Raw genomic sequence first — 26,997 nt, 5'->3', positions numbered from 1 at the left:
CAAACTACTTAATTAATTAAAGTCACACTTTTACCCTTATCACAATCATTCCACACAAAATATTCATACAATTTCCAATTTTACCCACATAGGGTTTACGTCCACATGTCATGTAATCGTCCACGAGGGACTCTAACAAATCCCAACATAAATGTCCACACAGGACTAATCAAATCACAGCAAAAATGTCCACACATGACTGGTCCACACAGGACTCTAACAAATCACAGTAGAAATGTCCACATAGGACTGATCAAAACAACACTTTGTTTATAGTAAATAGGTAAACAACCTCCTCATACCACTGCCAATGTTTACCTCCCAATATAATCATCTATATAACAACCTCCTCATATCACTACCAACATTATATGACGGTTATACCAGGTACGATATAATGACCTCCTCATACCACTGTCAATGTTATATCGTAATTTACATGAACCACAATCCACAATTAACAGACAACCAACCATTCAACATATCAATAATTCTATCATAATATACACCACCTCAGCATATTCATCTAGCCAGAATTCACAATCAAACAATAATCGCATTCTCAATAATTCTTCATTCCACAATATCCACAATCATTTAATTATCAACAATGGTTTCAACCACACAATTTTTCCCAATATAATTATTTATCTAAAAACAACATTTCAATACCATCAAGGTTTAGAAAATTATACCTGTATATATATATATATATATATATATATATATATATATATAAATTTATACTCGAAACTAGTCATTTAATATTATTAAAAAGCCATTATAAAATATTTCCCCTTACCTGCTCCTCGAAATTCGACCCAAAATTATCAAAACGAGACCCTGAAATCCAAAATTCCAAGTTCCTCAAATCTTAGTATAATACTCCTATAGTACTTCCTAAGCTCCAAAGGACAATATTTGTTAAAGAAATTCCAAAATAATTCACTTACCTTGGTTTTGGGATGTTTCCCAAACTACTCAAATCAAAGATCCACTCCACCTATATTGCAGAGAATCTTCCCAGAAGTCTTATGGTAGCTTCTGATTGTCGAACCGAGCTAAATCTAGCCCAAAATCAAAGAGAGAAGGTGGAATGGCCGAAGTTTTTAGAGAGATAAGGAGAACATGCAAGAAATTCATGCTGGAATGAAAGAAATCCACTTTTTATACCCAAGGATTCGTTGACGAGACACGTTGATTCGTCGACGAGTCCTAGTACACAGTTCGTCGATGAGACAGCCAACTCGTCGACGAATTTCAGTCATGCGAAGAACCTCTCTCAGTAATTCCTCGTCGAAGAGACACGTACTCTCGTCGATGAGCTAAGAAGAACATTTTTCAATGAGACCAATCTATTTTTCGCCCAATGTTTGCTGCCACCTTTTCGAATTTATTCTTTTTTCCCTTCTATCTTCCTTATTATTTCAAATTATTTAAAATTTTTTGGGTTGTTACAATATTTGTATTTTCTATTGTGGAAAGGTCTTGTTGGAAGTTTAGGGTGAAGTCTCCGGGTGTTGCATCTAACAATGTATCGGGGTTGATGGTAGAAGTTGAAGTTACCATCGGCAAGTTCAAGTAGTGTTACTTGGACTTGGTGCATGTCTCCATGTGCTAGAAATGGAGACGATATCAACCGAACATTCAAAATACAAGGGGGAGAAATCATATATGTTTTTTAGGTTCTCCTAAGGGGCGTATAATCGCCAAGGTGGATATTGTTATATTTGTTTGTGGCTCTTATACTTGTTAGGGTTTGTAAATAAAGGAACAAAAGCATATGGATGAAGACTTTGTGCGGTGCAGCAGTGACTCGTCGACGAGTAGATACCGAGAGCCATAAAATTGCAGAAATTTTGAGACTCGTTGATGAGTGGTCATACTAGTCGACAAGTGGTCTTCTCTCTCTTGTCGACGAGTGCCCTGTGCTCATAAATGAGTGCTCTAGGGCTGCGATGAAAATTTCAAATTTTGAATTAAAACATTGGGACGGTTGGGCATTCGAAGGGAAGCCTCTAAGGGGTTGTTATATATGTTCTTTTAGGCATATTCTGACAAGAGAGAGGATGAGAGAAGGAGGGAAGATCATTGTATATCATTATAGTTTGTATATTTGATTTTCATAGTGAAACTCTTGCTGATTGCTCCCGTGGATGTAGGCTTTACCGAACCATGTAAAACCTAGTGTCGTTGCTCTTATCTTTGCTTTCTTTATATTGCTATGGTTGTGGAAGTATACTATTTTTCATAATTTAGATTATTGCAAGTGTATTTTTGATCCTTTACAACAATATTGTTATTCCGCTATGCATTATTTGAGAGGGGTTAATTTCACAACAAACTCTCATCACACAGGAAAAAATGGTGGTCTTAAAGAACAATAATGGTGAATTGAGTATGGAAGGGCTAAAATACTAGCCTTTGATTTCTTCCAAAACCTTTTTGTTAAAGATGTTAATGCTTTTTTAAAATTTAACTCTGTTAGCCTACTTTCCTTGCATATCATATGGTGATTTATTGAATTTTGTAAAGCTAGTATAAGGATGATTTTAGGCTAAGTAGCACTGATACTGATACAAGATTTGAATATGACATGATACAGTACGATAATTTTGAAAAAATGAGATATACAGCACGATGAGGATATGTTAATTAATTAATATAAAGTTATGTATACTTAGGCATGTTTTTCCTTCTAGGTATGACTTGCATTTGACAATTTTGATTTAAAATGAAATATAAGAATCATTCGTGCAAAATAATCACACACATTACAAACTACACTTATACAATCATCAAATTGATATTATAGAATATTGGTCAAAGAACCCCAAAAAAAAGTTGATTCATTTTAGATACATATTAGATACGTGTTAGGGAGTGTTGGGGAGGTGTTAGTATCCAATATGTGTCAAACAAAGACACCAGGCTTCTAAAAATGTCTATGATTCCTAGATTTTAAGAGAGTAATGTTTGAAATAAGTTCTTGCAAAGCACTAAGACCGAATGGATTATAGACAATTTCCTACCAAAAGTGAAATGTGGTGGAATGTTTATTGGGTGAATTTGTGATTGATTTTTCTCTAAATTTCAATTATGAGAAAAGAAATAATAAAAGAGACCCTCTTGGTGTTGATTCTAAGATAGAACTTTTGGACTCTCTACCTCTTTCTAACTTATATCCTTCTTTAATATTGGCCATAAAGTTATTACCAACATCATCGTGAATAATTTGAAACTTCTCCCTTCCTAACATTGTGACAATGACTAATGGCAATTTCATGCTAAGAAGATAAATAATAGATATCATTGTAATTGTGCAAGAGATAATTTATGCAATGAGAAGAATTAAGGGACAAAGTCAGAGGGATTTAATGATCACCAAGTTAGATCTAGCCATGGCCTATGATAAATTAAGTTGGGATTTCATCATAGACCCCTTTGTGAGATTGGGCTTCTATGTCATTGGATATCTTAGATCATGGAGTGTGTTACTAGTGCTTCGAATGGTCTGCACTGGGAAATTTATTGAACCCTTTAAACCTTCTAGGGGCGCTCAACAAGGTGGTCCATTTGTCCTTATTTATGTCTTGTGTATAGAAATGTTTTCTCACGTCATTAAAATATCAATTCAAAGAGGCTTGTGGAATTATATGCTTTGTTCATTGAAATGTTAGCTCACATTGTTAAAAGATTAATTCAAATAGGCTTGTGGAAACTTTTGGGATTATCTTGTGACGGCCCAACCCTCTCACATATCTTTTTTCTTAAATGATATTATTCCTTTTATGGAAGCTTCTATTGATCAAATGTCTATTATTTGTCATTGTGCAAAAGAGTTCTATATTAAATCTAATGAGAAAGATGAATCAACAAAGCTCTTGTATTTTCTATTCAAGAAATCTTAGCACTTTATGGAAAAAAGATATTAAGTTGAATTCAAAATCCCTCTAACATTAAAGCTTGAAAAGTATTTGGGAATCCTTGTGATTCATGGTAGGGTTGATAAAGAAATGTCACCATGTTCTTAATGGGGTCTAATAAACTACGACAACTTCTGTGAAATTAGTTAAGTCCTCCATTCCTACGTCCACTATGCAATCAATGGTTATCTTAAGATCTATTTTTCATCAAATTGACAAGTGTTACAACTTTGTTTGGGGGTCTACCCAATAACAAAAAGAAAAAATAATAATAATGTACTTAGTAAGTCTAGATATTGTTTGCCAACGTAAGAACTATGCAAGCTCTTAGCATTTGTCTGATGCAACTTATAAATGATTTGATGTTGTCTAAGCCAAGTTAGGGGTTGATTATGAACCTAATTCTATGTGGGTTAGTGTAATGAAGGGAAGATATTTTTATATAGTGACAACCATTCACTACCATTAGGAAGAGAGACCCCTCATCATATGCATGGGGGGCATTGTTGCAACAAAATCCATTTCATTGAAAGGTCTTAAGTGGAATGTAGGCAATGAATTATGGATATTTTATTAACAATTTTCATTACAAATGAGTTTCAAGATAATGAATGAGAGAAAATGGCGCAGGTGTCGGATTATTGAATGTTTGGCTCAAATTGGAGTTGTGTCATCATAAGCACAAAGCTTCCACAAAATTTTGCTGAGGTTAACAATGATGAAACTCTCTTCTAACTCGAATGATGTTGTCACCCCCTTTTGAGAAGGAACCTCAATTAGAAGGTTTTTAGTTAAAAATGCTCATGGGTTGATATCAAATGATATGCAAATGACAAAAAGAAACACATGAAACTCATCAATCCTTCCATAGCAAGATTCTTACAAATTATTCACGAAAGAGCATAAGTGAGTACTAAAATAATCGTTGCATTGTGGCCGAGCTAAAATGACACCCCATGCCTCACGAGAGTGTAAAATAACAACAATTGTCTAACAAAAGGAGATCGACACCTTAAGAGTCCATTTGGATTAAGGATTTTACTTTGAGAAAGGAAAGGAAAATAAGGAGAAAACTTATTTTCCTTATATTTTCTTTCTCTATTAAATGCTATCAAAAATAAGAGTTTGCTTTAATATTACTAAATATTTAAATTAGAACTAAATATAGCAATAGACTAATAGGTAGCATTAAATTTTTGTTCATAAATTTGGTACATTTTTTATTTTCTTTCTTACTTTCCTTGGTAACCAAATATGAAAATGTGGATTTTTTGATATTTTTCTTTTCTTTTCCTAATATTTTCTGAATTCCAAACGGGGCTTGAAGGAATGCAAATCATAAAAAGATAAAAACATGAAGTGTAGATTTGATAAGAATAGAGGTGGCAAATCAGGTCAAAACCCGACAGGTGACCCGTGACACGCCTGTTTAAATCGGGTTCAGGTTTAACAGAATGTGACACATTTATAAACGAGTCAACTAGAACCGAACCCATTTAATAAACGGGTTAGGCAAGTCTGGGTTGAGTACCCGTTTGATGACCCATTTAATATATATATGGTTTTCGTTTCTCAGTTTCTCCCATCATATATATATATATGGTTTTTGTTTCTCAGTTTCTCCCATCATTTATCTCACTCATCTCTCTCAACTCTCACTCTCAATTGATTAGGTTCAGCCGTTCAGAGCAAATTGCAGAGCCTCTATTGCAGAGGCAAGAGGCATAGACCCAGACACAGAGTCCGCGAATCCGCGTGGTGGGCCAACTCCCCCCTCCCTCTTGAATCATAGGAATTGACTTGTTTATGTGTTTTGTTTCAAATTTGGTGTTCAGTCCTCTCAATCTGTGAATCGATCAATCTGCTTTGATCCTTACTGCCGTCTCATCTATTAATCGATCTAGAGGGTCAAATCCCCCCGCCCTCCTCTGATTTGGCTTGGAAATCATAGGGATTTTGACTTCTTGATCTGATTTGTTTGAATTTGGACCATTTAATTTTTGTTAAGATATTAATAAATAAAATAAGTGTTGTTTTTAAACAAAAAAACAAAAAATTATCACTTTAGATTAAGTGTTTAAAAAAAAAATTTAAAAAATAAATTATATTTTTTAAACGAGTTCTTAAAATAAACCTATTTATGACCATTTATTAAATGGATGGATTTGAATTTATATATTAATCAGCTATTAATAAACGAGTCAACCTAAACCCGCCAACTCCTACCCATTTACGATCCGTCTAAATCTAACCCATTAACCCATTTTGACCCCTACATAAGAATCTCCCCAGCAACTATAAGAAAAGATGTGGACTTCACCTTAACTTGAATTGGTGGGGAAGAAACTCTTGCCACATTAATCATAAGTACTCCCAGGTCCCTTCACGCAATATATTAAATGGGTTTAGGACAAATGCTAAAAGTAACGTTATGAAACAAATAAAGTTCGTTTATAAACATTAACATAATTAGTGAGGACCAACATTCTATGCTATCTTAAAACCCCTACAAAACCAAAAGTAAGGATATGACTTGATGCACGTTGAATTAAAAGTTAAGGAGGTGATAGAAGCAATCATGTAGTATAAGATAAATTGAACCCATCTAGGTGAAAATTCAACCACAATTAATACCCACTACTAAAAATCCCAATTTCTTTTAGTCTGATAACAGGTAGTCTTTCTCAACGCAAAAAGAGAAGATGCCCCGACCATTCTTTGGTTCCAGAATTTGAGGGTTCAGGATTTGTTTCATTCTAAGAACATTGCTTGACACGCGCTGGACATTTCTCAAGAACTATTGTACTGACATATCAGCTGTGATATATTCCATGAAAAATTAAGGTATCAGAGAACAACTATTCTACCAATTGAGAGAGAGAGAGAGAGAGAGAGAGAGAGAGCATGAAGATAATGAAGTCAGCGAAGGAGATTGTCCAGTATATGCGGGTTGAGATTTTGGAGAGATGAGACCATGGCCGCTTGCTTGGCCAATTCCCCCGTCACTCTATCCATGTACAGCACGTAAAGCCCATTCCTGCTTTCCAGGAGTTCTAACGCTTTCTTTGCGTGCAAAAGTGACGTCGCCCACTCTTCAAACAGCACTGTAATGAATTCCATCATTGCTTTTATATATATGAGAAGCATGGAAGAAAAAGAGAAATATTGAAATTATAATGCTCCACGCAATATAAAAAAGATGGAATATGCTAGATATTACCCTATGAATATTATACTCCTTTTCAAACTATCAAATGTCGAGGGATACTATAATCAGAATGCTCCCCGATATGAAGATATGTTCTTGGAAATGAGCAAGAAAAGTGTGAACATTCAACTTTCAGCAAGAATGCAAACAAGAAAGTAAGAAACCCACTGTTGTCAAAACCTTCATCCTTTGACCATGCCAGTAGATAGTCCGACACCAAAAACTCTACGAGCTGGATCCTGTCACACACGTAAAATAAATCACAAAAAGTTATCCTAAAATACCAAAAGAATACTTTTGATTCATGGGATGTGTCTATTAGAACAGAACAATTACAATAAAAGGATTTAATAATTATAAAAGAAAGATGAGTCGTCAATAAACAAATAGAAATGCACACGTTTTAATGATATCATAAAATGGAATAGGCAAGGAATGACCCCTCCCAAATTTCAATATCAGAATGTTCGTACCCTATGTCATGTTGGATGGAATAACATAAGCTTTTGCACGAGAAACTTTTCTAAATCGTTATATCCATTCGTAACTTTTATTACATTTCCATCTCATTCCACTCTATTTCTAAAAGTACACATTCGGCGGGAAGCCAAATGATACAGTTTTAACCTAAAACTTGGCAATTATAATTATTCCTGCAACCTATCACTGACCAGATTGCAAATTTCAAATCGATTTGAGAAGGGACACCAATTGGAGAATGTTCTGGCTAAATCAACAAGCAGCCATAGCATCATTTCACCAACCAATTTTAGTAGCAGCTAATTTTAGAAAAATCTGTTTTGAAACTAAAAAATGTAAATGATGGTCAAGGACCAGATCATAATTAGTGCTGAGTTTTATAACTGTTCTTCTATTTACTGATTTTGCAGGGTACTAACAGAACCAGGAACTTAATCAGCATGACTATTGAATTTTATAGTTTTGACACCAAAATATTTCAACTATAAAAGGACTGGTGTCGAGGCATAGGTAGCTCTGCAGTTTGCAGCTCGGTGCTACTTCTTTTCACCCCAGACTAGGGTTCGTAAGAAGTGGACTGATGATGTTCCAACCTAGGTTTCAAATAACAAGATTTAATACTTGATACACCATTATTTATCTCAAAAAAATTACTTGATAGAAACAGTTAATGGCACAATTTCGTTGTGAAAGCAGAAACAGAAACTCCGCCTTGTGTTAAAGACAAACCACTGAGCTACCAAATAATGAGTCCCCAAAACCTAAGATAAAGAAATTAAAAGCTTGATCAAGGATCATAGATACAAATGTACTACAGAAACTTACATTATGAACATGGAGTTGTGCATCTCAGGAAAAGCATCATCAAATGGATCCAAGAAAAGCAAACTTTCTGCTAATGCAGAGATTCTATGAGAAATGGACAGCAAAGCCCGCTGACCAAGATAGGGCTCACTTCCAAGCTTACGGATCAGGTGCTGAACATAAAACTGGTGATCAACATCAGTTTGATGTAATTCTGAAACAGAGTATTGAACACAGGAGCATAAAAACAATTAAAAAATATAATCTGAAACAAGATCCAATGCACTGTTGAGGAATAGAATTTAAAATTAAAAAAAAAAATAGAAACAATGTGGTATTGCAATCAGCAAACACAGCCAATAAGGTGAGAAACATATATTCAATGCATAAAACAAAATTATTGAAATTTTAAAAAATAAAACAAAGAGAAAAATATTTAAAGCTTAAACGAACACAGAAACTGCATGGGAAGGCATAAGAATTATCAGAAAAATGGAAACCTTAAGCAGCTGAAGAATAGAATCTGAGCCAGAGGACTCATCTCCATTGTCTCATATTATTAAAAGTTCCAATTGGCCTTATAAAAATCTATCAAATTAGAGTATAATTCAAATTATTGTTGCATGTTATGCCACAAATCTGTCACTGTGCAAGCTCAAAAAAATTTTGAAGGCAGAACTTTTTAATAAAAGCTTTCTATAGCTGTGGATAAAATCTAAACTGCAGGTGATCCCTTCCCTTCCATATTCAAAAAGAATACAAGTACACAGCATATGAACTGCCCTTTCTCTAAAACATCAAAATATATGATATACAATAAGCACAAACAGTTTTTACATCACTATAACAATCCCAAACACTAAAAGGGTAGTTCATGGCTTTTTTTTTTAGGGTTGCCGATGAGTTGAGATGAATGCAGTCATTTGCCAATATAACTTACATCCATTCAACTACAGAGAAGATTATGATCTAGTACAAAGAGATTCCATCAAACACAAATACAGAGACTAATCAAGTACCATTTATGTCCCATACATGCTAATTAACAATCAAAAACATAAATGCATACCACCCACTGCTTCTAACTTGTACCCAATCCTCAAAGAAATAAGGGAATAATAATGAAGGGCTCGTTTCATTGTGGAAAACAGTTATCATTTTTCACCTTTTTGTTCTCCAAAATGTAATAAAAATTCCAGCTTATTTTTTATTTTTCTAAATTCCGCATCAAAACGGTAGAAGATAAAGGGTTTGTTTAGTTGTGTAAAATAATTTTCATTTTTTATGTCTAGATTTCAAAATAATTGCAAAAAAGACAACTGTTTTCTAATTTTCCACAAATTATATAAGATGGTGTTTGGGAGAATGAATTTTGGGGCTTGGATTTGGATTTGTGGATCTTTATAATATATTTTTTCTAAATCTATACAAATCTAAATCTAAGATCCAAATTCTACACTCCCAAACACAAGTAAGAAATTAAAATTTAAAAAAAAATAAAAATATTTTCTCCATCTTCCCTATATAATTTAGAAAATTGGAAAACAAAGTGGCATTTTGATAATTATTTGAAAAAAAATAAAAATGAAAAATAAAACTATTTCAAGAAGCAAAAAGTTTTATAGTTTTTTTATTTTTTTTAGATAAATGTTGTAGAACTGAAAAATTAGCGAACTTTTTTTTGTAATTCTCTGGAAAACTAAAAATAAAAATGAAAATTTGTTTCCACAACTAAACAGACCCCAAATGTTCTTTTACTAAAATCAACCATGTGGAGCAGTGAAACAATGTCTGGTGCGGAGCCAGGACCTAGTTTTATCAGAAGCCAAACAGGAAAGGACAGCCAGCCAGAAATGGTCATCCTGCCTCTACTGGATGCTCAAATCCAATTGCATCTAATATTCTAGCTTGCAATCACAATATTATGACTTCTGATAATTTGATAATAAAGACACCATGCATCAATAATCAAAGAAAAAATCTGCTAAAATTAACCAATAATAATGATGCATTGCAGCTCCAAATGTTTAAACAATGGAACTAAAAGAAATTAAATTTAAATTTCACGAGCAACCAACTACTTACCATCACCTCGTAAGGGGGCACACATCCTTCCAACCAAACGCATAATTAAGCTGTTAACAATTACTTCAGTGGCTTCTCTGTCCTTTCCCATTGGTAGCAGATTTTTCAATGAAGCTTCAAGAGACAGATACAAACAAAAAAATATATAATAAAAAATAAATAAAAAAGAAAGAAACACTTAAATATAAATAAATACATTACATAAATGTTGAGAACGAATGGTGATAGTCTGTATTCCATTCCTTTTAGATAATTGGCAACTTATATAATTGGTAAAAACATAGGTAATGAAAATTGAAAAACAACCTCTCTCTCGCACAGTTTGGAGAGAGAGTATGCCACTAACAATATCTATTTCCAAACCTTTGGGAAAATGACTAAGTTCCTCTGTTCATACTTCCAATAATTTAAGGGTGAAGGCTTTCACTGAATCTAAACTAAAGTGCCATTTCAAAATGGCAGTAAAAAATTCAAGCTCAACACAACAAAAACTTGCAGCTGGATTTCTAGAAAATTTAGCTAAAATGAATCCTTACAGTTGCAAAGACACGTCAACTCCATTATAATTCAATAAGAAATTGAATCTCTCTCTACAATGGAAAACAATTTTTTTAAGTTAATAGTTTATGCGTGAAAATACAAATAGTGTTAATCATTTTATTGACAAAAAAAATATTCTTCTCTTAAAAATAAGACAACACCCCTAAACATTATCTGCTTTCAAATTTTGCTAAAATCTAACAGACTAGAAAAACACAACACATATTAACAGTATTTTGCAACAAAAATTTTACAATAGATTGGAAAATTAACATAGATTAGGAGTCATTAAAAGGCACCCAAAAAGAGCTGCAATGTCATTACATTATGAACTGACCTGAGACCAATTGATTGATGATCTAAACCAAAAATTCAAGAGACAACTTTTGCTGCCCTCTAAAGCAAATCTGCAAAAGCTTAAAAACCAAATATACCCTATGACTTATTTATTAAACTCATCTGTAATACACTATTGATTATTCACCATTATTAGGTTGTAGCTTATAAATTTACTAATCATAAGAATATGAATATGAATTAATATACAAAACAGATAACGAATATGACTCATGAATTTGATGGATTGGTAACTAAATTCAGTTACCAGGAGACATCATGAACCATTATTTCCATAAAAAAGCACATCTATATTTTTTTAGGAGAATATATGTCAAAAAGAAATCTTGGAGAAAATAATATGAGAAATATTGATATTATGAAAGATTTCAGAAAATAACAAAATATTTTTCCTTAGCTGGGTTGATGATCTAAGAATAATATTTTTTTTCCTATTGCTTGAAGGGTTGGCTGTCTGCTTTATTTTATGCTGAGCTCGGTAACTATTGGAACAAGATAAAATATGAGCAAAGATCTTGAAAGCAGCAGGGTATACTACCAAGGATAGTGGATATGTGGGACGGATGATTGACTTTTGGGATTGGTTACACATTAAGAATTTGGGGATGCAAAGTTTATCTTTGGGGTTTAAGGTCATGAACAAGACTTGATTTTGAATGTTGTGTGGAAGCCCCATCTACCAGAGATAAAAATGTGGAAGAAGCCCCACCGCTACTAGCTCCAACATATGGATGTTTAATGGCAAATACGCTTACACGAGGATGGTGGCTTGAGGGCAAGAGATTTCGCATTTTGCATGAATTTTCACATTTTGCAACTTCTCAATAAACACAAGCATCGTGAAATTTAGATATAGTTAATAGTTGTAGTTCAAGTGATTTCTTAAAAGAAAGTGCTTTAGCTTTTGGAAAAATGAGTCCTTACTATTTGATTCATGGTTCCTCAGCAGGTTGTCATGCTAACAACACTTGATCACTAAAAGGATCACAAGTGTTATAATGTACTTCGATGAGTAGAGGTAGGCGGAACTTGGTGCAGTCTTGTCACTGCACAGGTGTGCCTGTGTCAAATATTCGCCAGATTATGGAACAAGTGATTCTTTTAGCCATGAAATTCTACTGCTCCATCAAACCTCGTGCTGCACACTCCACAGGTTTGACCCTCTTCCTTTTCTTGGCATTTTCTTCCTCCTTATTCCAACATTATACCTTGGTGGGATATAGGCAGACATTGTCATTAGAGAACCCCATCTTAGGCCTCCAAATGACCATAGGAACTCCCATTTAATTAAAAAAATGTGCCACTCTTAACAATTTAGGGCTCCCAATTTAGATAAATTCCACCCAAGGCCCTAGAATTTTTTTAATTTATGGAAAAGATGCATGGGTGTCGAAATGAGGTGTCTACACAAGTAATCTTAAAATATTATAATACCCATAGAATAAGAAAAAAAAAAAAAAAATGTTGGAATGATCAACCTTGCATTAAAGTATGCCATTGAAGTCAACTAACAGCTTACTTCTCATGACAAAATCATTGACAAAGGGAAATCACCACGAAGAGATGACTCAGGATGACGACTTTATTGCCTTTCACCACCACTTGTATGGTTTAACAACAAAATGCCAATGATTGTAACTAATATGTATCATTTATGAGCAAGCTACGCTACCATGAACAAGAAAAATGAAATGATTCCAATGACTATACATAGTGTAAAGCGCATATAGAAAGACACCCCACAGGGAGTTATTCTAAGAATTGTTTATCCAAACAAACTTTAATTAATTTTTTAAAGAGATTATTTTTTCAACGTTCTTTACTAATAATTCAAATTAAGTAGGTTTTCAATGTACAATTGACTAATTGAAGCAATTTACACAAGGACACGCAGAGGAATTTATGTTAGTTGACATTTGTAATATTTAGATTGGTGTTCTATAAAGTATTGAGTTACCTAAAAATTTGCTTTAAGATATTTGTGAATTTGAAGAAACCGGTTTCATTGACAACAATACTCTAGCGGAGATATTATGAAATCAATATGCAGTGTATAAGTCATGTAATAAATAAATCAGGTACCAAGGGCAACCTAAAATGAAGTCTACAGCTTGGTGTGACCAGTTTGCAAAACTAGCTTCCTCCACCTACAAAATACAACATGCAATATAAGAAACACAGGTGGCAGAGTCACCTAGTTCTGGATTTGAAAAAAAAAAAATGGTGTCGAAACATTAATCAAAGAACTCTAACAGGCGAAACAGTGTTGCAGAGCTCCACAAGAAAATCTACTGAGGCCCTCAGCTGCTCTGTTTCATCCTCAATATTAAAGTCTGCATTTGTAAACAAAAAATACGCTAAGAAAAAATTTACACACACAAATACCCAAGCACAGAGAGGCACATAGAGACACATGAGTTGCTTTAGAAACTCGTACTCATCACAAGTGCTAGGTTTCCACATTCAAAGGTACAAACAAATCAACCAAAAGTTACAACAAGCACTATGAAAGAAAACTTCCTTTCCTGTTAATTTCCAAAACCTGGACTCTATAATTGGTTATAGGCATCACAAACAATAGAAAAATATGAAAACATATAAGTCCAGAGAGTCCAAATGACTGCCTTTTACATACCAGAATGCCATCGCCATGTAGAGCCATTTGTTCTTCTTCTTTTCCTTTCCTTAAAACGCACTGGAAAAGTAACAGCATGCAAGTTTAGAAACAAACATCAACCAAGATAAACAATACTTATATAAAAGGGAAAAAGACAAATTATTTTGTGCACAAAAATATGCTCGCCTTTTAAAAGACAACATTCCTTGAAAGAAATAAATTCAACTAAAATTAGATAAACTTGTATTTAGAAAGTTTATTTTTGATATGTTAAAATAACTTGTCTGTTAAAAAAAAACATCGCTAGAGAAAAAATAAATTCAACCAAAATTAGATAAATTTGTATTTAAAAAGTTTATTTTAGATATGTAAAGATTTGGGCCTGAAAAATAAAGTTCATTTGATTAAAAATCAAAAAATGCCAATTACAATATCATAAATGCTAAACACTTAAGATAAATTATGAACAAAAAAAAATGTAAAATAGGTAAAAGCCCTTTCAAATCTTCTAAAACTGTATCATTAATATGGACAAAAACCTTACTTATCAAATATAAATATTAGGAGTAAAATCAGACTTAAAAAGCATCCTTCAAATAATAAAGCTCAAACTTACTTATAAATTGAAAGAAACTCACAAATTGACTACTCACTATTAATGTAAATAAAACAGAGTAGCAACAAATTCACTAAACATTTGGTTCAAAATAAAATTAAAGTCTTAGCATCAAAAATTCTGAATATAGAAAGTTACGCATTAAAAAAAAATGTAGAGTACATAAACTCCTCTGACATATTCTAGAACTATTATCAACTTATCTTCAAGACAAACAAAAACCATTCTCAAAGATAAATATTAGAAATAAAACCATAAACCTAGAAGTACCCTCTTGGACTCTAGACAACAAAAGTTAAATTTATTTGAAATTAGAAGAAATTTTCTAGTTCATAATTAAGTAACAAAAAAATTTTCTTCTAATTTCAACTAGAAATTTTCTTCTAATTTCAAATAAATTTGATAACTAAGTTAGAAAATTAGAGTTAATGAATCTGATTTATATAAATATTCAACTAATGATACATCCAAGAAACTATTGAATTATGCCCATAGGTCCTCTTATACCTCTTTATGCATTATGACAATAATGAGGATTACACACAATTCCTTCATTGTTCTGGAATAAGCTTTTTTGTTTGATGGAAGACTTTTATTTTATTTTTTTAATAAGCAAAAATTGTATAAGAAGAGAGAAGAATGTACATCAAAAAAAAATAAAAAGAGAGAGCCATCCTTTATGTCAATAGAAACTAGTTACAAAGATCATAGCATAAATGGAAAAACAACTCAATGAAGCAGAGCCAACCAATCTGCTGCAAATCTTGCAAAAAAACATGTGGAAAAAGGCATTTGCCGACACCCACAGGCCACAACAACGCACCATAAACCCTCTACTCCAAAGCAAATTGTTAATAGTAGCCACACTTTTGAAAATTCTAGAATTTCAACTCCAACCAAATACACCAAATAATAGCCATAACAGTGCATTGCCAGAAAGCTTTCCTATCCTTTCCCCTGACAAAACCCCTAAAAACGTAGTAGTACAAAAAGCCTTCATCATGGAGAAGTAAACTGCCAAACCAAGTTTTCAACAAATATACCAAATAATTTATTCCAAACAGCCAAAGTGAAAGGGCATTGAGGAAACAGATGTCAGTAAGTCTCGTCACTCCTCAAAGAACACAAACATCAGGTGGCAGGGCCTTATTAGGCCTTCTCTTCTGAAGCACATAATTGGTGTTGATTCTATCACGTATTGTAGTCCAAATAAAAGATTTTGTTTTTTAATGAGCTTTAGCTTTCTAAATGAAAGAATACAATGCAAAAGGATCTATAGTAGAACCACAATTCAAGTAGGTGAAAAAAGGTTTACAAGAGAGAGTTCCACGGATGGATCTAAGCTCCAAACCCTTTTATCACTCTTCAAATGAACATGAAAATAGTCGAGCAAACTGGTCAAGAGAGCCAACTCATTAATCTCTCTCTCTCAAGATTTCCCCCAAAATCGAAGTCCCAACAATGCTCATCTTCTTGCAAAAGAAGAAAGCAGAAATAGGGGTATCATGAAAATGAGATAACCGAAAAAGAACAAAAGCAAATGTACTAACCAAAGGCATCTCCCCACCCAATGTTCCTCTCCCAAAAACGAATTCACTCCCCATTACCCACCATATACATGACTTTAGAAAGGAAAAATCATAAATCTAAGACACAAACTTCCAAGACATGAAGTAATATTAACTCCCACTTTAGCATTCCACCTCTTCCATAATAGACCAAGTTTACCTTCAAATAGACTTAGGTTCTAAAGAAGAGTGCATAACCATTTCCTTACCAAGGAAATGTTTTTGCAAGCCAAATTACCGAAGACACAAATCTCCCTCCCTTTTAGACCTACAGACAGTGTCCCGACCGACAGGATGATCTCTACTACCCTCTCTCTCACTCAACCACAAGATCCCTCATTTAATTACTAAAGGTTCCGCACCAAAATTCCAAAAAGGGAAAGTTAATACAAAGGGACGGAGGACAGACAAGAGTAGAAAAGAGTTACACAGCCCTCTAAAGTGAAGAACGCTCCTTTCCACCCATCCAATCTCCTGGACACTCTCTCAAAGACAATGTCTCAGAAAGAATCAGCATCGGAATAAACACCTAGAGGACACCTAAATAGGTAAAATATTCCAAGTCAAAATGGCGCAACCAGCTAGCCAAACAAAAGGGTACACATTAATATCCAGACAACCAAGCCACTCTTAAAGAAATTAATTTTCCACGCGGATGTCTTCTCAAACACCTGTAAAATAGTCAGCAAATAAGAGAAACAGTCCATGTTTTCTGAAAGGAAGAGGATAGTATCATCTGCAAACTAAAGGTTCAACATGATACGATCCTCACACCTACGTTAATCCCATTCCTCAACCCTCTATTAACTCCTGTTTTAATCATCCTACTCAAAGCATCAACCACAATAGCAAAGAGAAAAGGACAAGGGGATTTCCCCATCTTTGACCATGGACGCAAGAAACCAAGACTTAGCCTTGCAGTTTACTGAGACAGAAAAGACCACAGAACATAAACACCCTCTAATTCATTTCCTCCACCTTAGACCAAAACCTTTTCCAGCCATAACCTTGTCCAAGAAGCTCCAACTCACCCTATCATAAGCTTTCTCAAAATCCTATTTCAACACTAGACCCCTCTTACTCATTCGAACAGCATCTTCAACCACTTCATTTGCTATCAAGGCAGTATTCAAGATCTGTCCATCACCTATAAGGCACTCTAGCTAAGAGATATAATGTCCTCCTAACTGTAGCCAAACTTCTAGACAACACCTTAGCTAAAATCTCATAAACACTAGTTACTAAGCTAATTGCTCAAAAGTTCTTGACTTTAATTAGACAAATCTTTTTTGGGCACCAAGGTAATAGAGGTAGAATTCATACTCCTTACCACTCCATTGCCAAAGAAAAGGTAAATTGACATCCCCGTGATCCCGCTATGTGTATTCCTTAGGGTATGAATCATGAAAGGCACGCCTTTTCGGTCCAAGTGTACACCCAAGTAATATGTTTGCCTATAGGGATTTAAGCATTTCAAATGACAACCAAGGTGTTTCAGCCTCAAAGCACATTGGGGCACCTTAGAAATGCCTTTTAAAGCAATAGTCTATAATATATATATATCTTTTCCTTTTAAAATTTTCATTTTAATAACAATGTGATCTGCAAGTATATAATTAAAAAATATATTATAAATATCAAATCAAGATAAGTATAGTTACCAAAAGGTATTATCAATTGGTTTCAAATAAGAACTAAGATTATGTCATAAAAGTTTAGGTAAACATGCATTTAAATTTCTTGATTTGGATTTTAAAATATAATTCAAGTATTATATTATAAGTATCATATTTAATTTATTTAAAACTATGCCTCATCACTTCTATAAATCTTACCATATTTTTGTGTCATATATATAATATAACATTCTTTGGGCACCATTATATGCATATGACATTTCATAAGCATGTTCATAATTTTAAAAATGTGTTTTACGTATATGACACTTCTCCAAGACTTTGAGGGCACTTCTTGACTCCTGGACACTCTTTTAGCTTTTTTTTTTTAATTATAATATGACTTTATGTATATAAAAAACCATCCTTGCAAATAGAAAAACACGACAACTTTGGATTTTTTTAAGAAAATAAAAACTACAATAAACTTGTCAACATTTTTAACAAAAAGGACATATATTCAGAATTGTTACAAAAAAAAAAAAACAAACAAACAAACAAGCAAACAAAATAAAACAAAAAAAATGCATATGGATTATTGGTTTAATTTTTTCGTACCTAATATATTTAAAAATATAATATTATACAATTTTAGTTTCTATATTCCTATTGTGTATTTAAATATAATATATAAGATATATAATTTTAATTTCCATATCTGTCTTGCTGTGACTTATATTTTTACAAATCTTGTATCTTACTATTTTTGTTGTATCAGAGCATAATTATGCATTTGTTCCTTATTTAATAGTTTCAAAAAAAAAAATTATAAATAGCATTGTGATGGAGGATCACCTGCGGATAATTCTAGACAATCATATTTTGTTTGAACATTTAGAAATTAGGGGATTTTGTCCTAAATTAGTAAAAATCAAGATACTTTAAAACTTTGGTTAATATGGTTTATTTTTGTGTATTTTTAAGTACTTTGGGTTATTCTGTAATTATTTGTTTTTAGTTAGGCTTATTTTGTAATTATTTCTTTCAGTTGTAATCTTGCATGTACGAATACTTGTTTGTCTTGTATTAGTGATCAGTTATCATTTTGAGTCAGATTGCAAATCAATTTCTCTCTCTCTCTCTCTCTAAGCCCTCCCTCTCTTCCTTCGTTTTCCTCCTCCTCCTTCCCTTCTCTTTCAGTTCTGTTCTGTTCTGTTCTGCTCTGCTCTTCTCATCATCTCCAACTTTTCTGAAAATTACAGGCATGCCCCTGGAATTCAAAGACCCTTCTCCAAGCATCATTTCATGACACCTCCTTGACCTGTAACAAAATCCCCCAATAAGCCTTCCCCAGCAATTTCACCTTCATTCAACGAGAGATGTTGCCCCACGCACCACCTGAAGGTAGGCCCTCCTCTAACACCCATATCTGCCAGTGTTTTCCTCACACACCACCATCCACCATCATTTGATCTACTAAGCAGCCAGAATACCTTTCCCATGCTGGCAGCACACACCCCACATCCTGGTGACATGCGTGTAGAACACTTTCAGGAATCTCTGCAACCCCTGGAGTTCAGACTCACAAGAAATAGCTTCAATATTTTGGGTTTTCAGAGATTTTCATGATGAAATGAGGAAATTAAAGTGTTAATGTCATGGTTTCAAATAACGGCCGCGCCGTTACGTAACGGTTTTTTGGGTTACCAATACCATTATGCACCGCGAAACCAGTGAAAAGAAAATTCATGGCTGTAGCAGCTGTTATGGACTGCGACAGTTACGTAAAGGCCACTACGGCCATTATGTACCGCTACTGTTACGCCAAAATATTTATTTTATTTTTTACTTTTTCTTCTCACTTTTTCTCTCTCTTTCATAAATCATTCTCAATATACCATGTGGTGAGAGGGGGAGAAGAATATAATGAGAGGGGGGAAAGATTATAATGAGGACGACAATGAAACAAAATTTACTATTTCTTTAAATACTCATAAGAGATGCATTAATTAACAATTTGAGATACTAACTTGTTAGGAAAATATTTTATTTTAATAATAATAGTAAATAGATATGTATGTTCTATATTTAATGGAGTACATAATGTATTTTGTTTTATTAATTAATTTAGTACACATAAGAATTTGTCACAGATAAGAACATGAGAAGTATAAATACGCACACACGCGTAATTTTTCTATCAATGGTGGTTTAAAACAAATGTAAACTTGTCGCCCTTACCAAATAACTTAATTAGTCGAACTAAAAGATCCAAAATACACTAAAACACTTTCTAAGAAGGGTTAAAAACTAAAAAAATGCAAGTATGCTAACATGCACAAGGTTGTGCGTGCTTGAAAAAAATTCACGACCATTACACTTGCTTCCTGTTATGTAACATCCGCTACTCCTGCTTCCCACTACACCTGTTACCATTACATTATGCTACCTGCTACTGCGATTTAAAAGTGTATGTTACATGATTTTGGAGGATAGTTTCAATGCCAACACTGGATTCAGCCCTGTTTGATGCCCGCTTGGAGGTTGTTTTCTGAGGATTTGAGAAATTTGGAATTTGGGAGTTTGAGAAATTGCATAACTAAGCTGAGATTCTCAGAATCTTTAGTGTGGCAATCTGGGATTGTGATTGCCACTTTCAGTGTTTTTGTCAACAAATTAATCTGTCAGCATTCAGATTATGACTCAGCTGTGATATTTTCAGATTGCCTGCAATATATTGGTTTTACTTCGCATGAATGTGAAAATGATCTGAAGATTTTCACCGATAAAGTGTGGTATATATTTTTTTGGAAGAAAATACAGCACAAGAATACTGCTTATTAGTGGATTCTTCAACACTGGAATCAGTTCTCCTCCTTGTTTCTAATCCAAATTTGATTGACACATTTTGGGAGGGAAATATTTTTTCAAGTCTATCAATGAAGATTTCTTGTAGTATCAATGAGAAAGGAGAAATTCAGAAATGCTTGTTAGAACTTGAAGAAATTTGAATTGGGGCCAGCATTTTCAATTCTTGACAAGAGACTAATTTGGGAAAATATTACACAAGCTCACATGCCTTGTCTACAGGATATTCCTCATTTCAATGTTGACTTTTAAAAAAGAAAATTCATAGATCGGCTATTTTATCTTGATATCTATTTTGAATACAATGAGACAGCAGAAACAAGAAGGGTAGGATTTGCATATTATAAGCTTGTTTGCTATACGACTAAGTGGTGAGATAAAACACAAAACTATTGAAGACTACAACGTAAAACTCGCACCTTTCCCCACTGTTATAATGAGATCATCTTTGATCTCAAGAGAAGAAAAAAGTCCTTATATTGGATATATGAACTTCCAATCTCAAAATGGCCATGAAACAAAAATTGTAGTCGTCAACTTGTCATGGACTACACATAGGATCACAGAAAAGAGGAAATTGCAAGTGAACTTGAATTCTCAAAACAGCATATCAAAGATGGAATGAAAATTGTTGTTGTTATGGACTACACCTATGATCATAGAAAAGAGGCGATAGCAAGTGAATCTGAATATAGTGTCGTTGTGGATTATCTGTGAAATGACAGCTTCATTGATTGGATAGATGATAGACCACATAATGCCATCCTTGAAGAGCAAGCAAATGTAATGAAAAAAAATGTTCAAGTTGCAGAAGAACAGGAGCAGGCAGCAAAATTCAGTGTTAAACTTGGGAATTCAACTTGATACAAGAGCTTTTCGAAGGATGAAATTGCTGAATCTTGTGACAAGTTTATACTTTCGGGCCCAAACCTTGAATCGTCTTACAAAGCGTGATAATTATACACCTATTTGTGATAATCATACACCTATCAACTTCATTGGGATTGGGAACCTTGATGAGAATTACAATAATTTGTTATTGATATTTGCATATTAGTTAAAAATGTACTATGTGAAATTGCAATATGAATGGCTCATGGATACATTTTCCCTACTCTTGTTGCAAAATTGTAAAACTCGAGGTCGAGTTTTCTCTAACAAGGGGAGTTGATGGAGGATCACTTGCAGATAATTCTAGGCGATCATCTTTTGTTTGAAGATTTATAAATTAGAGATAATGTCTTAAATTAGTAAATCTAGATACTTTAGAAGTTTAGTTAATATAGGATTTTTTGTGTATTTTTTAGTATTTTTGGGTTATTCTATAATTATTTGTTCTAGTTAGGGTTATTTTGTAATTAATTGATTCATCTGTATTGTTGGATGAACAAGTACTTGTTTGTATTGTTTTAGTGATCAGTTATTATTTTGAATCAGACTGCAAATCAGTTTCTCTTGTTCAGCCCTCCCACTCTTCTCCTTCTCCCTCATTCTTCCCCCTCATTCTTCCCTTCTCTTTTGGTTCTGTCCTACTCCTCTATTCCGTCTTTAATTCTCTCTGTCCTATTCTTCACTCTTTCTGTTCTCTATTCTCTCCTTCCTTTCTGTCCAGCAATTATTACTCTCATCCCCCCTTCTTCTCTTCTTGTTTCTACGTCTCTCCCCTAATTCTCTCAATTCTCTCTCTGTTTCTGATTTCTGTTACTTGTCCTGCCCCACATTGAGTATTCACATTTAAACATATAAATTTTATTATGAGAAAAAACAGTTATCAACTGGCTTTTAAAAAGCTATAAACTATGTTAGAATTATTTAAATTTATCAATTAAGACTATTCATTAGCAATCAGATGCCTAGTATTTAATAGCATCAACAGTAATGACCATGATGACAACTATTGGAAATAAAGTAGGCTTTGTTTGTAAATAGTTAGATAGTGAGGGATATAATTGGAATGCATTTTTTCATTACTTGTACTAGCATAAATACTGATGTACTGTACATTCACTTTAACTTTCCAATCATTCTGGAATATACAATTATTTGTTTCTTTACATGGTATCAGAGCACTCTCCTCTCCACTCTGACGCACTCCTCTACAGATCCTCTCGCAGCCTCGCCTCTCAGCCCTCGACTCTCGCTCTTGCTCTCGCAGTCGAAGCCTCGCACTTCAACGTGACTTTGCTCTCCACTCTCACCTTTGGTCTGAACTGCTAGTCACTGTCGTCCTCTCGTCTCGTCTTCGGCTCACTCTTATTTGGTCTGATCTGCTGGTCACGCCATTCCCTCGCTCTTTCTATGTCGTGTCTCGGAAAATCAGTTCTTGGAGACAGTTGATCTCTTCATCTGAAGCAACTTCAAATCTTGCCTCAGAGTGTTCGATGCACAATATCAAATTGTTCAAATCATTTTTCTTCCAAAGGAACTTGACAAGTTCCTTGCTGAACGAGATCAAATTCTGGAGCTAATTCTTCTTCTTTTTCTTCAGAAATTTCAGTTGATGCTGTAGATTTCTGGATATGCTCTATCTTCTTCTTCTTCAGAAATTTTTTTCTGATAGACGGCGTTGTCTTTGATCAACGCTGAGTATTTTCTCTTGAGCGTCAACTTCCAGTGATTCTTGTTTCGCGTTATCAGTCCGTTGACTTCGATTGAAGAGTTTGTCTTCTAAACGAGCAGGAGTTTCTTGAATTTTTTGGAGGAAGTTTTTTGTAGGATTTTTCTTTCGTTTTTGGTTTCACTGCTGCTGCCTTCGGCTTGGCCATAGTTTTCGTCTTCACTTCGTAGCAATTTTCTTCTTTGCCGGCACAGTTTTGATTTGATCATCGGAGTCGAGAACTCTTATTTTCTCAAAGGCGGTGAGAAATTTCATGGAATTTTAGTTACAGAGCAATCTCCAGTTTCTCTGGATGTGACCGTCTCTCCTTGTCGGCTTTGCCCATCGACAATCATAGCCAAGGCCATCATCTTCCTTGCCTGCTCTGTACATCGGCATCTCATAGCCCGACGTCATTGTCTTCCTTGCCTGCTCTGTGCATCGGCATCTTATAGCCCGACATCATTGTCTTCCTCGCCTGCTCTGTCCATTGGGAGTCGTAGCCCAACCTTGTCGTCTTCTTTGCTTGCTCTACACATCGTCGGACGTGGCCACTGCTGTCATCTTCTTCGTTACCTGCAAGATTCTCTTTTCCTGCTACTATGCTTCTCATCAATGGAGTCTTTTTCATCGTCTTCCCTGTTCAACGTCTCTAAGGATCCTACCAACCTTTACTTCTTGCATCACGGCAACAATCTTGGTACGATTCTCATCTCTCAACTTCTCTATGGAGACATTTGGAGTCGTTCTATGTTAATGGCACTCAGTACAAAGAATAAGATTGTATTTGTTGATCGAACTCTTCTGAAACCTTATTCCTCAGATCCACTTTATTCTTCGTGGATTCGTTGTAATAATCTAGTTCTCTCTTGGCTGCTTAATTCTGTTTCAAAAGAAATTGCCACAAGTATCATTTTTATTGATACTGCTGAAGAGGTTTGGAGTGATCTGAAGGAACGTTTCTCTCAAGGAAACGGACCTCAAATTTTTCAATTGCAAAAATTTATAGCTTCCTTAGCTCAAGATCAAATGTCCCTAAGCCATTATTTTACTCATCTCAAAGATTTATGGAGTGAATTAACCAATTACCAACCCCTACCACGCTATTCTTGTGGTGCCTTAAGGATTTTAGTCGATTATCAGCAGCAGGAATATGTGATGAAGTTTTTAATGGGCCTCAATGAGTCTTATTCACCTATCCGAGGCCAAATCTTATTAATAGATCCTCTACCTCCCATTAATAAGGTTTTTTCTTTGATTCTTCAAGAAGAGCATCAACTAGGTATTTTCCCCTCTATTTTCATACCTGAAGCTGCTGCATTAGCCAGCCATTCTACTGCTGTTAAACAATCTGGTAAGGCCAGAGAGAAACTCATCTGTAGCTATTGTAAAAAGATTGGGCATACAAAAGATAAATGCTATCGCCTTCATGGATTTCCACCTGGATTCAAGTTCACCAAGCCTAAGTCAGATTTTGCCTCTGTCAATCAATTTACTGCTAATTCTTCACAGAAGGAACTCAGTGAAGTTCCTAAGAGACCTATAACACGAGCAGTATCAGCAACTGGTTTCTTTACTAAATTCCAATTCTCCAAAAGACAAACTTGACAACAATACTTCTCACACTGCTCCCAACATAACAGGTCTTGCAAACTTGGAAGACGATTGGATGGTGTAAAACTGTGGAATGGCCTATATTACTTGGCATCCAAGTCACAGTGACAAAGGCTCATCAAAGCATCAAGTGGCGGACATTTTGACAAAGGCTCTTGAAGCTGATCAGTTTACTTATCTTCTTTCCAAGATAGGAGGGCATCATATATACTCTCCATCTTGAGGGGAAGTGTTAGAAATAAAGTAGGCTTTGTTTGTAAATAGTTAGATAGTGAGGGATATAATTGAAATGTATTTTTTCATTAGTTGAACCAGTATAAATACTGATGTACTGTACATTCACTTTAACTTTTCCATCATCCTTACACTTCTTTGTTTCTTTACAACAACATAGATATGAGAAAACTTTACCTTGTCTAAGAAACCTCCTGCGAAGAACGTCACTGAATCTGTGCTCAGAACCGTCTCCCAATTGATCAGCACTCGATTTTCCCCGAGTATCGAAGAAATAACACTTGCAAGAAGCAGCTTGCGGGAACATGTCGTTTTGCAAACCATCTGAAACCAAAATATCGAAAAAAGCAGAAACACTAACCTATCTCCATCATCCCCATAGGGAACAAACAGAAAAGAAACAAGATCTTAAGACAGAAAGTCAGAAAGAGCGAAAAACCTTCAGCTTCCTTGAGATATTCTTTGAGCCTTAGAATCTCTTTCTTACGTTCTTTGGCCTGAATCTCCGCCAATAAAAAAGACAGTTAGGGCTCCCTTAAATGTCGTTACCGTTCGATTAGCATTTTCGAAGAACTTTCCTTGCTTTACAAACCAAAAATTTCAGACACCAGCTTCAAAAAGCAAGAAAGGCACTTCCAAAACGCCAACCGAAAAGCCCGTACTTCCGATCTTCAACACAAATTTGGTCAAATAAAAAGTTTGAAGCAACCTTTTGCTTCCACCGCAGGGCATCAGGTTCAGCACGGGCGGCAGTAGGAGCCGCAGAAGAAAGAGAAGAAGATGAATTCGCACGCTTTGGAAGAAGCTTCGGTCGAAGCATTGCCATGGCAATGGCTGTGGCGAGCTTAAGCGCAGCATTGGAATCGTCTTTTTCGGACGACATTGCGGTTTCTCACACTTGCTCCCGCTCCGTCGATTGTACAACTATGTTGTAATTAAAGCGTACTTTTTCGTTTTCTTTTTGAACTTATTTATAAATTTAAATTTCAAAATTTTAAATTTAAATTTAAGTAAACTTAAATAATTTTAATATAATTTTATATTATACCATATTCAAATTTAATACAAACTCAAATATAAGATTTCTCTAAATATAAGATTAAAAAATTATAAAATATAATAATAAAAAATTAAATAATATAAGAATATTTTAAAATAATTATATATAGTTAAGGACATTTTAAGATAATTATGATTGTAAAAATATTTTAAGATAATTATAAATAATTAAAGGAGTATTATAAAATAATCATCGTTACTTATAAGAATAAATTTAATATTTTTTTAAAAAAAATATTAAAGGAAAAATCCCCCTATTAGGAAATTGTCACTTTAAAATTTTAAAAAATTCCATAATTACTAATCTTGTTTTCATTTCCCATTATTTCTTTGGTACGTTTGATTGGAATAATATCTAAATACAAATTATATTTAAATAATTTTATAAATAATAAACACAGTATTTGGTGATTGATTTTCTTAAAATTCATCTAATTGAAGTGTGAAACACATCTAATTTAAAATTTAACAAATCTAAAGTGCTTTTTTTTTATTCTTGTAAAAAATAAAAATGACAAAAATTCAATACTCAAGTGAATAAAACTAAAATAATAAAATTATTTTTGTCTAACAAAAATTTATATTATTTTTTATAATTTTTAGCTTAGTATAAACAAAAACAAATTATTTATATTAAATTTATAACTTTAGTTTATGAAATTCTTTGTTAATTTTATCAAAAAAATAAACACATTTTGAAATTAAATATAACAATAACAAGCCTAAAGTTTCACTAAACAATTAGCTATACGAATCATTTTTTGTCTATTTTCCTCTACCAACTTGAGGACTATAAGATTTTTTTCTCA

The 26,997-nt window shown here is 33.9% G+C and overlaps 1 protein-coding gene across 2 annotated transcripts; it reads right to left on the bottom strand.

Moving 5' to 3' along the window:
- Window positions 1-6,493: 6,493 nt before the first annotated feature.
- Window positions 6,494-26,075, bottom strand: LOC131158307 (protein MULTIPOLAR SPINDLE 1). 2 transcript variants are annotated; one of them, XM_058113077.1, is made up of 10 exons: window positions 25,839-26,075; window positions 25,569-25,626; window positions 25,307-25,453; window positions 14,036-14,095; window positions 13,654-13,733; window positions 13,493-13,547; window positions 10,504-10,617; window positions 8,440-8,632; window positions 7,303-7,373; window positions 6,494-7,030 (listed from the first exon to the last, which is right to left on the bottom strand). In XM_058113077.1, exons 1-10 carry the CDS (start codon window positions 26,010-26,012, stop codon window positions 6,846-6,848), a joined length of 1,137 nt encoding a protein of 378 aa, XP_057969060.1. In that variant the 5' UTR covers window positions 26,013-26,075; the 3' UTR covers window positions 6,494-6,845. The 2 variants fall into 2 exon arrangements, with proteins under 2 accessions (XP_057969060.1, XP_057969061.1); XM_058113078.1 differs by lacking the exons at window positions 13,493-13,547; window positions 13,654-13,733 and having other exon boundaries at window positions 25,839-26,062.
- Between the last annotated feature and the right edge of the window lie 922 nt (window positions 26,076-26,997).

The sequence above is a fragment of the Malania oleifera genome, chromosome 6 (assembly GCF_029873635.1).
Source record: "Malania oleifera isolate guangnan ecotype guangnan chromosome 6, ASM2987363v1, whole genome shotgun sequence".
Taxonomy (NCBI): domain Eukaryota; kingdom Viridiplantae; phylum Streptophyta; class Magnoliopsida; order Santalales; family Ximeniaceae; genus Malania; species Malania oleifera.
Note: the sequence above shows the minus strand (reverse complement) of the source record. Positions and strands in the feature narration are given on the sequence as shown.

What these genes read in the sequence shown, in the direction of transcription:
- LOC131158307 (XM_058113077.1), bottom strand. Translation starts at nt 26,012, where the DNA reads ATGTCGTCCGAAAAAGACGATTCCAATGCTGCGCTTAAGCTCGCCACA. An exon ending in CACAACTCCATGTTCATAAT is followed by an intron (nt 7,374 to 8,439) that starts GTAAGTTTCTGT and finishes CGTGTGTGACAG; the next exon opens with GATCCAGCTCGTAGAGTTTT. An exon ending in GGATGAAGGTTTTGACAACA is followed by an intron (nt 7,031 to 7,302) that starts GTGGGTTTCTTA and finishes AATTCATTACAG; the next exon opens with TGCTGTTTGAAGAGTGGGCG.